This window comes from Cavia porcellus, unplaced genomic scaffold (genome assembly GCF_034190915.1).
Source record: "Cavia porcellus strain 051 isolate PalLab524CR breed Dunkin Hartley unplaced genomic scaffold, mCavPor4.1 scaffold_7, whole genome shotgun sequence".
In the NCBI taxonomy this organism is placed as follows: Eukaryota; Metazoa; Chordata; class Mammalia; order Rodentia; family Caviidae; genus Cavia; species Cavia porcellus.
In genome coordinates, this window is record NW_026947490.1 from 15,968,214 (window position 1) to 15,983,861 (window position 15,648).

General features: G+C 38.2%; 1 protein-coding gene across 4 annotated transcripts in view; it reads right to left on the minus strand.

Annotated features, from left to right (window-relative positions):
• Positions 1 to 209: 209 nt before the first annotated feature.
• Znf793 (zinc finger protein 793) overlaps positions 210 to 15,648 on the minus strand; it is a 39,383-nt gene continuing 23,944 nt past the window's right edge. For 3 of the 4 annotated variants that reach the window (XM_063252162.1, XM_013149857.3, XM_003467337.5), the window contains exons 3-6: positions 12,269 to 12,314; positions 10,030 to 10,165; positions 7,233 to 7,328; positions 210 to 4,946 (exon numbers count right to left, since the gene is read on the minus strand). In XM_063252162.1, the coding sequence (XP_063108232.1) occupies positions 3,964 to 4,946; positions 7,233 to 7,328; positions 10,030 to 10,165; positions 12,269 to 12,283 (1,230 nt within the window). In that variant the 5' untranslated portion in view covers positions 12,284 to 12,314 and the 3' untranslated portion in view covers positions 210 to 3,963. The remainder of the gene's footprint in view (positions 4,947 to 7,232; positions 7,329 to 10,029; positions 10,166 to 12,268; positions 12,315 to 15,648) is intronic. The other variant, XM_063252163.1, reaches the window with a different exon arrangement.

A 15,648-nucleotide genomic window follows, 5' to 3' on the forward strand; every position in this document is an offset into this window, starting at 1 on the left:
AATGTTAAACTCATAGCAGACAAGATGGTGATTATGAGGGACTGAGGTATGGGGAATAAGAAGCTAGTTAAATGGTGTAAAGTTTCACTAAGCACTCTTAGTGTTTAGTTCAGAGATTTGTTATACACCACATTCCCACGATTGAGCGGAAGGCAGTAGGATCAGGTCAGTCATCTTGTCAGGGAAAAAACTTTTCAAGGATTCTTGCATTTGGAAATGTTGCCTCCCTTTTATTTTATATTTTTCAAATTACAAAAGTAACGTATGTTGTTAACAAGTAAAGCAATACAAAGATATATAAAGTACACAACTATTTTATATTCCCCTTCACCAAGGCAGTCAATGCTACCTTGTATTTTCCAACAATTGTCCTTGTTCATATAAACATAAACATGCATATATAAAATACATACATGGGGCTTTTAATGTTTTATTTATTCATTTATTATAGTAGCTGTGATTGAATCTAGGGTCTTAAGCATGTTAGGTAAGCACTATACCACTAGCTATATCCCTGGTCCAAAAGTGTTATTTTTCAAATAGTATCATATATATTCTACAGTCTTCCTCTTTCACTTAACAAATAAACCACAAGCATCCTACAACTTAGAATTTTGGCTGCCTTTTACCTGCCCCTAACAACATGCACTTAAAGTATCATATTTGGTCCAGTTATTTGCTTTTCTTTTTGCCTCCCCTTTTCCTCTTCCAAATCTTCCAAAACGCTACCTGCATCACCCACTTCCCATCAACTCAGTACATAATCTTCCATACTTTTCTCCATGCATATAAAATAATACACAAGATACATTCAAAGACATCTAGAGACATTTTGTTATTCTTTTACAAAAGATAGTATTTTATGTGTTATCATCTAGCTGCTTTTTACATTGAAAAAAGCCTATGTAATTTGGGTAGCACAGTTTTAGTTTTCCGCCTTGTTGTCTAACCATTCTATGGAACAGATAAAACACAGACATTTCCTTCTCCCCATTTTCCTACTGACAGGAATTTACTTTTATTCTGGTGAGATTCCACTGTTGTTCTCGTTTTTGCCATTAGAAACAAGTTACAATAAATGCCTATGCTTATCTGTCCTCTGTGTACTGAAGCCACATCTTCCAAGGGGGAAGATTCTCCAAAATTCATATTTTTGAATTCTAACAGTTATTTCCAGATTACTTGTCAAAACAGCAATTTGAGTTGCTTTTCGAAATGTGTTTTCAACAAGTGTGTAAGAGCAGTATTTATGGGTAGCAAAAAGCACTCTGCAATGTTACCATAAATTGAATCTGCATCCCCAATATTCTTTGATAGATCCATCAGCCACTTAAGAGTTGCTCTCTTCTCACAATTCTGCATTTATATATATAATTTTTGGGCATGTTTTGCTATTGGGGTGTTTTTCCTGTCAATTTGAGACATGCTTCTTCTATAATCAGTTCCACAAACATTTTCCCCCAGTAATCTTTTCTTTTGTAACATCTTTTACCACTCAAAAATTTATGTAGTCAAATATTTATTTTCAATAGCTTTTGAATATCCCATGTTGATAAAGATAATCTCTCTCTCAATCAAGATTGCATAGTCTCTGACATTTTAAAAAAGAGCTTTATTTTTAAAACTGAAGTCTTAAGGGGCAGGGGATTTACTCAGTGGCATAAGTGCTTGCCTGGTAAACGTGAGGTCATGAATCTGATCCCCAGTACAAAAAAAAAAAAAAAAAAAAACCAAAACCACTTAAGTCTTCAATCCACTTGGACTTTGTTTTTGGATATTTTTGTGCCATTGGTCCAACTATTTTTCCAAATTGAAAGCCAATCAGGTCAGCATTTTTTATATTAAATTTATGATGATTTCATATAAGCTAAAAAGAAAAAATTGGTAAGTTTTTGTGCAATTCCAAAAGAAGTACATAAATTATTGTGTTTATTGTCAGTACAGGGAAGAGTTCTTCATTTCTGTACATTTCCTTCTTAGAAAATTACCTTAAAATAAATTAGTCTCTTCATTTATTGGTATCTCACCATATCTTCCTCAAAAGAGGGGTAGTTTTTTCTTTTTCATTGCTTATACCAATTATTTTATATTTTCGTGTTCACTGTCTCCGAGATTATATTTAATTCCTGTTTTTTTTTAAAAAATGGCTTCAGTATAACAATATTATAAGGTTTTGGTAAAGAAACCCTATACCATTGATTATAACTTATATTACATTGTTAGAAATGTTTGCAAATGTTTCTATTAACTCTCTTGTCAGCATCTGTTGAGGGATAATGATTCTTCTCTTTTAAGTTGTTAATGTGATTGATATATTTCCTGAACTGGTTCTGCATTCTTGGGCTCTAATTCAGTAACCACATGGTTGGCCATCCTTTAGGTATACAGCTCAATTCTATTTGTCATAATGTTAATTATTTCTATACTTATAAGGTGGATCTTGAGTTTTTCAACTCTATTTTGACTTCATAAAATAAATTGGACAGTACAATCTATAGATTACAATATTATCAGCAACTTTGGTATTACTTTAAAAGAGTAGATACATAGAATTAATCATAGAATTTGTCTAAGACAGGAGTATTTTTCAATATAGATTCTAAATAACTTTTCCAAATGCTTCAGGAGTGCTTATTTTTTTATCATGTTTTATACTTCTTACCGTAATTCTTATAACTGAATGGTCTGCTTTTTAAAAAGCACTCATTTCCTGTTTTTAAAATATACTGATCTATAGTCACACATGGTATATTTTCATCATCTTTTAAAACTGTGTTTCTATCTGTGGTTACATCTCTTTTTCCTTTTTCTTTCTGGATCAGGGAGGCAATCTTGAAGAATATAGATTTCCATTCCATTTATTTTCTTATGTAGACAAAATGGTGGCTCAAGCAAAAAGAAGTTTTTCCAACATTGGATGATGGAAAATTTGGGACATAGTGTCCAGGATAATTACAAGAAGTTATAGGGAAGAAAAGTGGATACTGCTGCATTAATTTGCAGAAGAAAACTCAAAGGCAAGAGAGTTCTACTTCACTGATTTCTGCATGAAACATTTCTGAGTTACAAGACCTGTATAAAGAGCATCACTTCTTATTTTCTGCAAGACATTTTAAGAAAAGCTAGAACAATATGAGCAATGTATAACAGGGAAACACTATACTTTGCTAAACAATCTGCTGAGATAAAGTTTCTCAGAATTTTTTTTTTTTTTGTCTTTTTCGTTTTTATCGGTACCAGGGATCGAACTCACGACTGCCTGCTTGCAAGGCAGGCGCTTATGCCGCTGAGCTAAATCCCCAGCCCCTCAGAATTTTGTTTACCCAGTGTCAGGCAGTTAAATTATTCCTTAGCTTTAATATGTTTCTAACAAAAATAACTTTTAAATAAACTTTTGGCTGACTTACCAAACAACACTAAAAACATTGCTTTCTTATTCAGAGAAGGGCTTAGTAACAACTGTTAAACCCCTTTACGTTTATTACAAGCAAGGTGGGAAAATGTACCTGGTATATTATGCTGAAGTTCTTAAAGTAGCTGGCCACTGTATTACTATTTTTTATACCATTAAGACACCAAAAGAAAATGGTGATATGTAGAGTTGAAAAACTGAGGGGATGGCATCATTTGTACTGCATGACATATGGATTTGATGTTCACAATTTATGTGATTCACATTAACAATTCCAAAATATAAATGTTATGTATCACACCAAGGAGAGTACCATCACATACTTCTAAGTCTTTTCACATACATTTTGTAATCTGTTATTCTATTCAATATACTTTAAACATTTTTATCTCAGAGTGAACATTCTTATACAGTATTTATATTTTCCATTAAAGATTCATCATAATTACAGTATGACTTTTCTTTAATAAAACATTTTGTCTAACTTCATTAAGTTGTTAAGTTTTCTCCTATGGATAAATTCCTATACCCAATTAAACTGGGTATCATCATCAAGGATTCCCCACAATCATTAAATTTTCATTCCTGTAGGCATTCTTTCTAGCATGGATTTTCTGATGTCTACTTAGGTTTGGCTTCTGGTAGAAAGCTTTGCCACACTCATTGCACCCATAGGGTTTTTCTCCTGTATGAGTCCTCCAGTGTTTATTGAGGCATGATTTCTGGCTGAAGCACTTTCCACATTCTCTACAACGGTAGGGTCTTTCTCCTGTGTGCACTTTTCGATGGACATTGAGGTATGACTTCTCACCAAATGACTTCCCACATTCACTGCACACAAAAGGTCTCTCTCCTGTATGCGTTCTCTGATGTTCTGTGCGGTGTGACTTCTGAGTAAAGGCTTTCCCACAAAAAAAGCATTCAAAGGGTCTTACCCCAGTGTGAATTCTCTGGTGTTTAATTAGGGTTGACTTATGTGAAAAGGCTTTTCCACAGTCAGTGCATCCATAAGGCTTTTCCCCTGTGTGACTTCTCTGATGTCTAATGAATTCAGACTTATAGCAGAAGGCTTTCCCACACTCACTACAAACATGAGGTTTTTCTGTAGGGGGAATTCTCTTTCGTTTGTACACAAGAGAATTGGCCACTGCTGGTTTATATATAAGTGCTGGGTTATGGCTGAAATCTTTTTCACAGTGACCGCATGCCCATGATTTTTCTCCATCAGATCTTTTATCATGGTTACTGCATTGCAACAATTTTCCATATCCATAACACTCATCTTGTTTTCTGACATAGTTTCTCTTCAAACCAATCAAGTCTAAATTATCATTCAAACTCTTTCCACAAGTATCCCAGTTATTGGGCCTTTGAATTGAAGGGAAAAGATCAGTGCTCAGAAGTGATATTTTCCCAAACTTATTACACTCATGGATTTTTCCCTCGGGCAATGCTTTCTTGCTGATAAAGGCACCTTGCCTCAAAAACATGTCTTGCTGTCTCTTCCTCTGGATATCAACTTGCCAGATGTCTTCTGGAGAAAGTACAAGTGAATCATTGCTTATGAATCTTTATATTTAATAATTATGATTTGTAATAAAATTACTATAAGAAATGCTCTCAAATTTAAAGTGTGCACAATATATGAACCATAACCAAAAGTACAATTCAGAGAAGAGTGTTCTATGGTAGAGAAGATTCAGAGCACTGGCATGAATGGAATGTAACATATAGGATACACAGAAATAATTCAAAAGATGAAATGACATTATAGAACAGGAATTGGCAAACTTGTTCTTAAAGGGCCAAAGAGAAAATATTTTAGGCTTTATGGGTCATATGGTCTTTCTCACAATTATTTAATTCTCCCATTGTAGCAAGAGAACATACACACCATGTAAATACAAGATTGTGACTATGTTGCAATAAAACTTTATTCACAAAAATGGGTGGCTGACCTATACAGCATGATTTCCTGACTTGTTATAGAAGAGAGAGGTTTAAACATTACCCAGCACCTTGCTATTCAATGTGAGGGTCATTTGTCCTTCCCTGAAAGCTTGTTAGCTTGTTAGCTTGTTTAATCTCAGGCCCCACCTCTGACCTACTGAATCAAGGCAGGCTTTTTTTTTTTTGGTACCAGGAATCGACCCATGACCTCATGCTTGCCAGGCAGGTGCTTATGCCCCTGAGCTAAATCCCCAGCTGAATCAAAAAATGTGTATTTTAGCAAGAAGTCCAGCTTAGACTTTGATAAGTACAGAGATAGCAATTATCAGAGTTTATTCTCTTGAATATTTATATTAATATAAATAATAAAGCACTCTGAGATGAATTAAATGAAATAATGGATTCAACAAAATTGACTAGGATTTAAAATAAGACTTTTAGCCTTGTGTGGTAGCACCTGCCTATAATCCCAACAATTTAGGAGGCTGAAATAAGAGGATCATGAGTTTAAGGCCAGCCTAGGAAACTTAATAAGACCCTATCTCAAAAAAAAAAAAATTTAGGAGTTCTTGGTGGATAAAAATCACAGGGGTTAGGAACTTGGACAGGAAAAAAATCAGATCTTTATTTTCACTAAATTCAAGTTACAATTGAGCATGTCTTTTGATTATGAACATAAATATCTGTACAATGATATTAGCAGTTCCTTTTTGCACTTATTTATGAATATAGTATTTTCATCTCATTTTACACATTTAAAGATTTTTCATAACATTTGCAATCATCTCTGCTTTGATATTTATTAAAGATATACTTTTTGTTTGATATATAAATAAGGAACTGCATCTACTACATCATACATTTTGAAAATATCTTGATATATGCATTTATCACTTTTTGTTTCAATAATTACTATTTTTCAGCAATTCTTTTATTTTGTAACCTTAAGAAATATGTATGTATGCTTGAGGGGATTAAACCCTAAGGTACTTTACTATTGAGCTACATCATTTGTTTTTTGTTTTGTTTTGTTTTGTTTGAGACAGGGTCTTGCTTTGTAATTCAGACTAGTCCTGGACTCATTTTGTAACTCAGGTTGGCCTCAAACTCATAGCAATCCTCCTACCTCAGCCTCCCAAGTGCTGGGACCACAAGTGAGCACCATCTTGGTTGCCCTTCAGTGTTACATGTGAAAAAAAAAGTCTTAGAATGCCAAAGAGGTATATGGCACAAAAATAACCCCTGACTTAAAGACAGATATTTAGGCATGAGATAATTTGAATCCAATTCAGGAGATGTCAGTGGAATGTAAAAAGTGGTGAGGTACGTAAGATATTGTGGTAAGATATCTTATATAGCCATTTTATATCTACACAAAGTGCCAATTAGAAGTGGTTGAAATGGACCCCACTTTACCTACTTACCAGCCATTCCTGGATACCTGGCCCTCCCTAACACCCACAGAGAGTTCACTGCCTCTTCTGTGATCCCACTCTTCCATCTGTGGGAATGACTTACATTTGAATATAAGAAAGAAGGAAAGGATGGGTAATGAGGCTGTGGATATGATCTGCAGTATTTTACCTGGAAAGTGTTAGGGTATAACACTAGGAGGAGTGGGAAAATCATAGAAGCTATTTCTAGAAACATCTGAATATGAAAGAGAAGGTACATTGATAACCAAGGAGAAAGGGAGATGGATCAAGCATTTACATGGAAGTAGAAAACTGAAGGAGGCAGGAATGAATGAAGGGCAAAGGATCATCAAAAAGGATGGAGTGCTCAAGTCTTTTAAAAGAAAGACCTTATAGAAAGTTTCCAAGGTGCCAATCTCATACAGTACACTTTTTGCTAGGTTTATCACACTTACCCCAACAGCAGCAGCCTGGGCATGGTGCCTCACAAACCCATGGTGCTTCTTCCTGTTCCAGCCTAAGGATCACATCTGGTTTGGTACCTTCATAACCTGTTCCAAGGAAATGATCCAGGTCTTGGGCCAAGCTCCTTAGTCTTTGGCGCCTCTCAGGCAGCTTTAAAGGCCACATATACACATTATACTTGGGAGGGGACTGCATATAAACCTTGTCCAGAACCAATAGAATTAGTAACCTAGGGCCACTGAAAGTCAGGCTAAACCCACAGAGGCAGAGCAGTGTAAGGTTTAAGAATGCATTCTATACCCAGACTGCCAGGGTTCAAACCCTGACTTCCCAGTGTACAAGCTAGGTGACTCTGAGCAAGTGACTGCATCCCTCTCTGCCTTAATTTCCAAATCTGTAAAATAGTAGCAGGTCAAAAAGCTTTTTTAAAGTTTATTTCTATCTTTTATTGTTTGTAGGCTTCAGATTACAGTGTGATAGATATAACTAACATTTTAAGAACGTAATGTTCTAGCTTTCAAATGTGTCACTGAATAGATGAGGAAACATTGTGGAGAAGTTTAAGTATAATGGTTAAGAAGGTGATTAAAACTAAGCGTGGTGACACCCATCTTAACCCCTGAGACGTTAAGGTAGGAGGAGCACAAGTTCAAGGCCAACACCTAGCAAAATAAAATAAAATTAAAAAGCTAAGAAGATCTACAGTGTAATTCAGCATGAAACCCTGGATTCAATCCCTCCCCAACGACACAAAAAAGATTAAATGTACATATTTTTTTAAATGCTCTGGGGAAAAATGAACCTTTCTCAATTGTTGTGAAGAGTATATAAATTGGTACAAGCACTATGGAGATGAGTATGGAGATTCCTCAGAAAACTAAAGCTAGAGATTCTATTTGACCCAGCTGTGTCCTTTCTAGGTATCTTTCCAAAAGAGTTAAAGCATCATAACATAATGACACACGTACACTCATGTTTATGGCAACACAATTTATAGTAGCTAAATCTTAAAAACAGCCCATCAAGAGATGAATGGATAGCTGGGGATTTAGCTCAGTGGCATAAGCACCTGCCTTGCAAGCAGGTGGTCATGAGTTGAATGCCTGGTACCAATAAAAAGAGGGGAAAAAAAAAATAGAAAAAGGAAAAAAAAAAAACCCAGATCAATGGATAAAGAAAATGTGGCATTTATATACAATGGAGTTTATTCTGCCATAAAGAAGGATAAACCTGAGTTATTTTTAGGTAAATTGGTTCCTCTCAGAACCATAATGTTAAGTAAAATAAACCAGATGCACAAATTTAAATATCATATTCTCTTGTATAAACCCAAAGGTTAAATGAGGAGCAAAATGGAAGATAGATATCAAGAAGAAGAATGTGCTGAAATGAGATGGGGAACAAGGGAGGAGACAGGAGGAAGGGAAGGAACGAAAAGGGAAATTTTTTTAAAAAAGAGACTGAAAGGAAAAAATGGAAACAACTTTTTAAAATGGAGAGTGGAAGCAGGGTTGAAGGGAGAAGAGAAGAATGGGGAAAAAGGAATTAAGGCACATGTACTAACTTAAAACATTTTAAAAAGAAAATGCTAGTGTTTGGCTGCTTGTTTTAGGTTCCACTGAAGTTAACTTAAGAGCCATCCTCTGGCATTAATTATTGGGAAAGCATTCAGAAACACTTCTACTGTAGCCACGTTGTTTACAAGATGGAGAGATGATATCCTCACATGGTATTGACATCTAGACATGAGGGTTTTTTTGGTTTTGTTTTTACCATAAAACATTACAGGCACACAAATCCAGTGGTTCCATTTTACAGTGTATATGCACTTCTTTGTAAAACATTTGCTGCATTCTTTCTATATCCATGGTATTACAATATATAGCAGAATAAAAGAGAGATCAAGAAAATCAGATATGAACGTTTCCTAAGAGCTTGAGTCTATTTTTGAGGTTGTGGTGTGATGGTAGTGCTGGGTTTTGAACTCTAGGCCTACTGCATTCTGGGTAAATGTTGTACCACTAAGCTACACTCTAGACCTACTACATCTATTAACACAGAAATGCAGAATATAAATTGCTAGAAGAACAAGTTGGAGACTATTCAGTGCCATAAAAGTTACACAGATAAATGAGAGACATAGCAATTAGAGAAAAACAAGGAAGATTGATTCAAAATTTACCCAAGAGAAAAATACTTATTTGGTCTTAATTACTGGAAAAATAATATCCATTTCACTGACTTTTCATATCCAATTCAGATGAAAGACTGTGGCCTCTCTTCCAAGATAATAATGGCATTCCTGATAAATATAGTTTTAAGTGACTCTGTCTACACCAGAACTCTGTGAGTAATCTGAGCTCTGCACTGGATAAGTAGAACATAAGGTTAAAACGGGTGAACCTACTCATGGGGTGTGAGATGTGAGCTGCCAATAAACAATTACAGGGGGAACTGGAAACAGGTTTTTGGCTTGGTGTAAAATATAAGGGTCTCTCATAAAGTTTCTAGGAGAATTAAATGAGTAAATATTTTAAAAGTTGCTAAGGCCAGGTATATAGCTTAGCAGCGCAGCACCTGCCTGATAAGTGCAAGGTTGTTAGTTCGATCTCTGGTACAAAAAAACAAAAAAAATTTAACAGTTGCTAAAATTCTGCACATAGAAAGTACTATTCAGTAAGTTTGACACTCTGAGGGCTTTACACACTTATGTCTGTTTTGGTGACTGACAAAGAGAAGCTGATCAGTCCAGCATAATGTGCAGTGCATGGAAGAAGCTGTCCTTACCCACTGAGACCAGATTGCTGTAGGTCTCCAACATCACATCCCGGTACAAGGCCCTCTGTACAGGATTCAGCCAGTGCCACTCCTCTTGGGTGAAGCCCACAACCACATCTTTGAATGACACAGGTATCTCCTGAAGCTGAAATGTTAAAAACAAATGGTGGTGGGGTAGTGAATGGTACTGCTTTTTCTAACAGTCACAGGTCAGACCATGTCAAGATCATTTATCTACCTAGGTGACATTTACCTTCCTCGCTTTGTGCTAAAAATGGTGGGAGAAATGAAAATCTTGTCGGAAGCTACCCACTACTGTCATTTACACTTGAATTAACAACCATTTTGTGTCTGGCCTAAGTGTTGGCTGGGAACACAGTCAAGGGTTTTTGATCTCAAGGAACTCTATTTGGCACAAACAGAATAACTCAGAACCATCAGTGTGGAAGTGTCATAAAGACTTCGATGGCACTTCCAGGCAATGGCATCCAAGGCAGCAATAGTCCACCAAAATCTTCAACATCTGGTTAAGCTTCAAAGCGGGACATGAGATGCTGAGCCTGCAGGAAGATGGAGAAAGTCTACTCCTCACCCGGAAGCAGCATGAAGGCAAAACTGATATTAAGGGCGGTAAGTTACTCAGGAACAAGAGAAAAGTATACAGAAGGTTGTGAGCGATGAGAAAATGGAAGAAAGGAGATGGTGAGATGATGAAGGGAGAAGTATGTGCACAAAGCATGAGCTAGGTAAGACGTGAGTGTCTTATCTAAACAGACTGTGAAAGGTCACGGGTTCCTACTGTATCACTGGAGCAACCACTAACATCATAATGCAAAGATACATACCTGAAGCCAAGAAAATGGAATCTTAAAAAAATTCAATTAAAGATACATGTGGTGTGTCATGGCTGTGGGAGAGTGAGGCAGGAGGATCACAAATTCAAGCCCCACCACAGTGACTTAATGAGACCCTGGCTCAAAATAAAAAAATAATGAAAAGGACTGGGGATGAAGCTCAGTGCAAAAGCCCTGGGTGCAATCCCCAGGTCCAAATAACAGAAAAGTAATCACAAACACAAAGTGAGAAAGAAAAAAGGACTAGAACAACAAAAGCCAATGAGGCAGAGAAAATAGGTATTAAAATGACAGATGTAAATCCAACCTGGACGGTCTATTTTGTACAGTCATATTCTGACAAAAAATGTTCTCTCAACACTGTCAATACCTAACTTGGAATTAACCAAGTTTGAAAACTACCTAAATCTCCACAAAATGGGGAACTGCTTATGTTCCCCGTTGTTATGGCTTGTGTCTAGCTGGCCCTCCTTTGAGGTCATAGGTGGAACTTTCAGAGGTGACTGGATCTAGAGTGTGTGATGCCAGCCTTAAGGCTGTGATGCCGAAATTGAGTCATGGGGTGATGCTGCCATTAAGGGCGGCCCGCTCTGGATGTCAGTAGTACCCACCTGAAGGGCTGGTAGCCTGGACAGGATTTAAGGGACAGAATGAGGGCTGCCGTTGGCACTCGCCGCTCGCTACTGCACTACTTGTTACCTTGCTGCTTCTGCTTTCCGCCTGCCATGAACTGTCTCTCCTGCAAGCCCCCCTGCCATCCACCCTGCTCTGGAGCCAGTCACGCACGGACTGAAACCTCTGACAGCTGTGAGCTACATTACACCTTTCCTCCTTTAACTTTGAGTGTTGGGTATTTTGTCTCAGCAGTGAGAAAAGTAAGACAATCAGTTGTATTTCCGTGTATACAGGGACCATTATGTGCTAGATTTTTAAAAAATGATATGATTCTAAGTACTAATATGTTGGATAAAATGGCATGTGTATGTATTTTCTTATGGTTTCTTCGTGTAAAATAGGGGGCTGTGGCATTCCCCTGCAATCACCAGAAGGCTTGGAAATCTTCCTGAGAATTGTCCATGGTCAACTGGAGGTCTTAAATATCTCTCCTGGGGGCAGCCAGCAATTGATGACTGGTTGATTTCAAAATATAAAAGCCCTTCACTTCAAGAAAACACTAAGCACCAGACTATTTTATAAGATCAAATCAGATGTTTGTTCAACAACTCCTTCTGCCCAATCCTGCTTTCCTCACTGTCATACAGGTGACTCTTCAATAAACCTCCTCTGCTAGCATCTTCATCTCTGAGTCTGTTTTCCTGAAAATGCAGGCCGTGACAAGATGCTTATAATGTATCCAGATTTTTCTAGGTCAGTTTCCCCAAGATCATTTTTACCTGGCACTTGATCATTTTCTCCTGTTCTTGAAAACAGAGTTGAGACCTGTGAAAGTAGAAATAGGAGGAAGAGAATGGTAAAATAACAAAAAACAGCTCTGAGAACAGGCCCATCCTGGAACTTACAAATTGCTTACATAAATCTTGTATATAAAAGTATACTTTAAATCATGATAAAAGAAAAATGGCTGCCATTCAAATCTGAATGTGGATGAATAAAATGAACATTATAGGAAATAAAAGTTACTACTAAAAAATAACTGATAAAGTTTTTTAAATGAACACATTGAGACCTAGATAATTATATCTAAGCATAGACTGGACAATGGCTTTCATAAATTTGTGAAAATATTACAAAAAACCTGAAGCAAAGTGAAATAACTGTATAAGGTTAGTAAGATGTACTTAAACAATGATCTCAAATAATGAATGAAAGACAACAGGATGTTATTCATTCAGTAGATTGATTACTACCATTTAAAAGATAATTTTCAAAGCCATGTATGGTGGTGTACACCTGTAGTTCCAGCTACTCAGGAACCCGAGGCAGGAGAATCACTTGAACCTAGGGGTATGGGGTCAGCCTGGAAAACAAGGCATATCCTGTCTCTAAAAAAACCAAAATTTTAACAGAAAATGATTATGTTGTTTTTAACCCACATGTTTAAGATATAACTGTAAGGGTTAATGAATAATAAAAGAATGAAAACTAGGTTGTGTACATAAATACTTTGTGGCATGCCTGAGTGCTTGATGTTAAAAATGTGTTAAAATTACCAGTGAAGCCAGTCACAGTGGCATATGCCTGCATCTCAGCATTCTGGGAGGGTGAGGCAGGAAGATCAAAAGTTTCAGCCTAGCCAGGGAAACTTACTGAAACTGTGTATTTATTATATTAAAACATGAAAAAGGGCCAGGATGTAGGTCAGTGCAAAAAACAAATCACTAATGAAGGCACCATCTAATTTTTTGTATGTCTTTTGTGGCTGTTCTCATTGAAGCGATGTCACTTCAACTGAAAAGTTTAATGTCCCCAGACGGTGACCCACACCACTAAATCGCTACAAAGAACAGGAATGCCTTGGAAAATGACTGAAATGCATGTGAAGCAAAGAATATAAGATGTACACATGTCCTTCCATAATCTTAAATGTGTTGAAAAGCAAGGACACTCCTCCAGCGATGGGTCTTAGCAATGCAGCACAGCAGCCAACAACAAAGGACTCCAGGCATGAGAAGAAGAGTGTTAAGAGAAAACTGGCCATATCTGAAGAAACTAAACAAGAAAGTATAGTATAACCCAACAGTTCCATAAAAGCGCACATGTCATAAAATTTTAGCCTCTAAAAACTATGAATTTGTAGCAAGTATCTTTTCTTTCTGAAAGTTAATCTGGACTGTGAACTTGATTGGCTTTAAAGTCACCAAGGGGAATTTCTGTCCCGGCTAGACTGCTTACTGAGACTTCTACGGCCTACAGGCCTCATGGAAGGACTCTTGCAGACCGGAAAGACACACAGTGGTGATGCTGTGGGACGGGAGCCGGGGAAGGGATGGGGTCGGGCTGAGGTCTGAGAGGAGGTGGCAGAACGAGCTCTGGGAGCTGCAGCCTCCCGCCCAGCTCCAGACCCCGAGGTCCTCATGGCTTTTCCCTCGGCGGGGTCAGGTCACCTGTTAATGTTACCGCGGGTGCCTCAGGGTCTTAGGTCTCCAGACGCGCCCACATTGGGCTTGTCTATCTCTAACGTAGAAAAGAGGAAGACCAGCACTAAGAAACACTGTATTGCAGATCTTTTAATATATTATGGAGGATGTCAAAGATGTAAGATCTAGCCAATTGCTCAGTACACACAATTAAGTTGCCATTTGACTCTTCCGGGAGAACATGGCGGACAGATAACAGCAACTACCGGCGGCTCTCTGAAAGACTCGGCTCAGAAGCCAGGAATGGTGCGGACTAAGGAGACATAAGCAGGTGGAGATATGCTCTGCTGACTCAGGAACGAACTGGGCTGAGAGAAGCCAACTTGGAATGCAGTCCTGGTGCTAAAACAGGAACAGAAAAGACTCGGTGTGGAGGCTGGAACCGCGCCATTGTAAGCCGCGATTTGGGTTTCCCGCCTCTACAGCGGCTCGGCAAGGGGAGAGACGTGCAGAAGCTCTGAGAACGGCAATCTGCGAACGGCAGGGAGGCGTGCACTGACTTATGGTGAGGTGAGTGAGAGAAACTGACACTCTACCACAGTTTGACTCCAGCAGAGGACTTTCTGGGCCCGAGCAGTCCTGCGGGAGCAGGGCGCGGTGGTGACTCCAGCCACACATCCCCCTCTCGGGCGGGATTGGTGAAAAGTGCCTGGCCTGCGTGACGCTGCCGGCGGACCTGGTAGACTGTTCCAACCCAGATCCCAGAGCCTGACGGTGGCCGGGAGGGGAGACGCGTAGGCTGCCTGGTCCATAACTCCCTGGTGCGCAGGGGTGAGCGGGAACACCTAACTGGCGCAATTCGATCAGGCTGTGGCTGACTGGGAGAGAAGCTGGGCCTCTTATATAAGCTTGCATATATAAGGAACAGAGAAGAAGAGGCAGCATGGGAAGAGGCAGCAACAAGAAAGGCTCCTCGGCCCCCAATTCTGAGAAACAGGCAATAGCAGACACCGCACCAATACACATAAGGCACTATATAGAGAGCCTCATAGACCAATTCAGGAATGAAGTTATCAACGACCTGAAGCTAGAAGTATGCAGAATAGTTAGAGAAATGCTAAGCACCACCCAAGAAAAAACAGGTGGTGGAATGGAAGAACAGAAAAAAAGGGGAGAATTGTTTGATGGAGAAAACAGAGAAAGCATAGAATACGTGAAGCAGGTTCAAAGGGACTACCAAGATACTAAGAAGTCTATCGAAGACTGGCATAACAGCTTGAAAGAAACTAAGGACAGACTATCTGAACTGGAGGGCAGACTTGTAATATGGGAGAATGAAATGAAAAACTTCTTAAAAATAACAAAGAAACAAACAGCAATAATACAAAGACAAGAAGATGATAAGAGGATCCATAACTTAAGGATTAAGAACATAAAAGAAGAAGTAGGGATGCAAACAAGTGAACTACAAAAGCTACTCACAGAAATAATCCAGGAGAATTTTCCTAATTTAGCAAAAGGTAAAGATACTCAGATGTATGAGGCATACAGGACCCCAGCTACCTACAACCCAAACAGAGCAACACCCAGGCATATAATAATAAAAATTCCAGAAATTCAATACAAGAACAGAATATTAAAAGCTGTAAGAGACAAGAAACAGACCACTTACAAGGGAACACCCATCAGAATTACAGCAGATTTCTCTGCACAAACCATCAAATCACGAAGAGCGT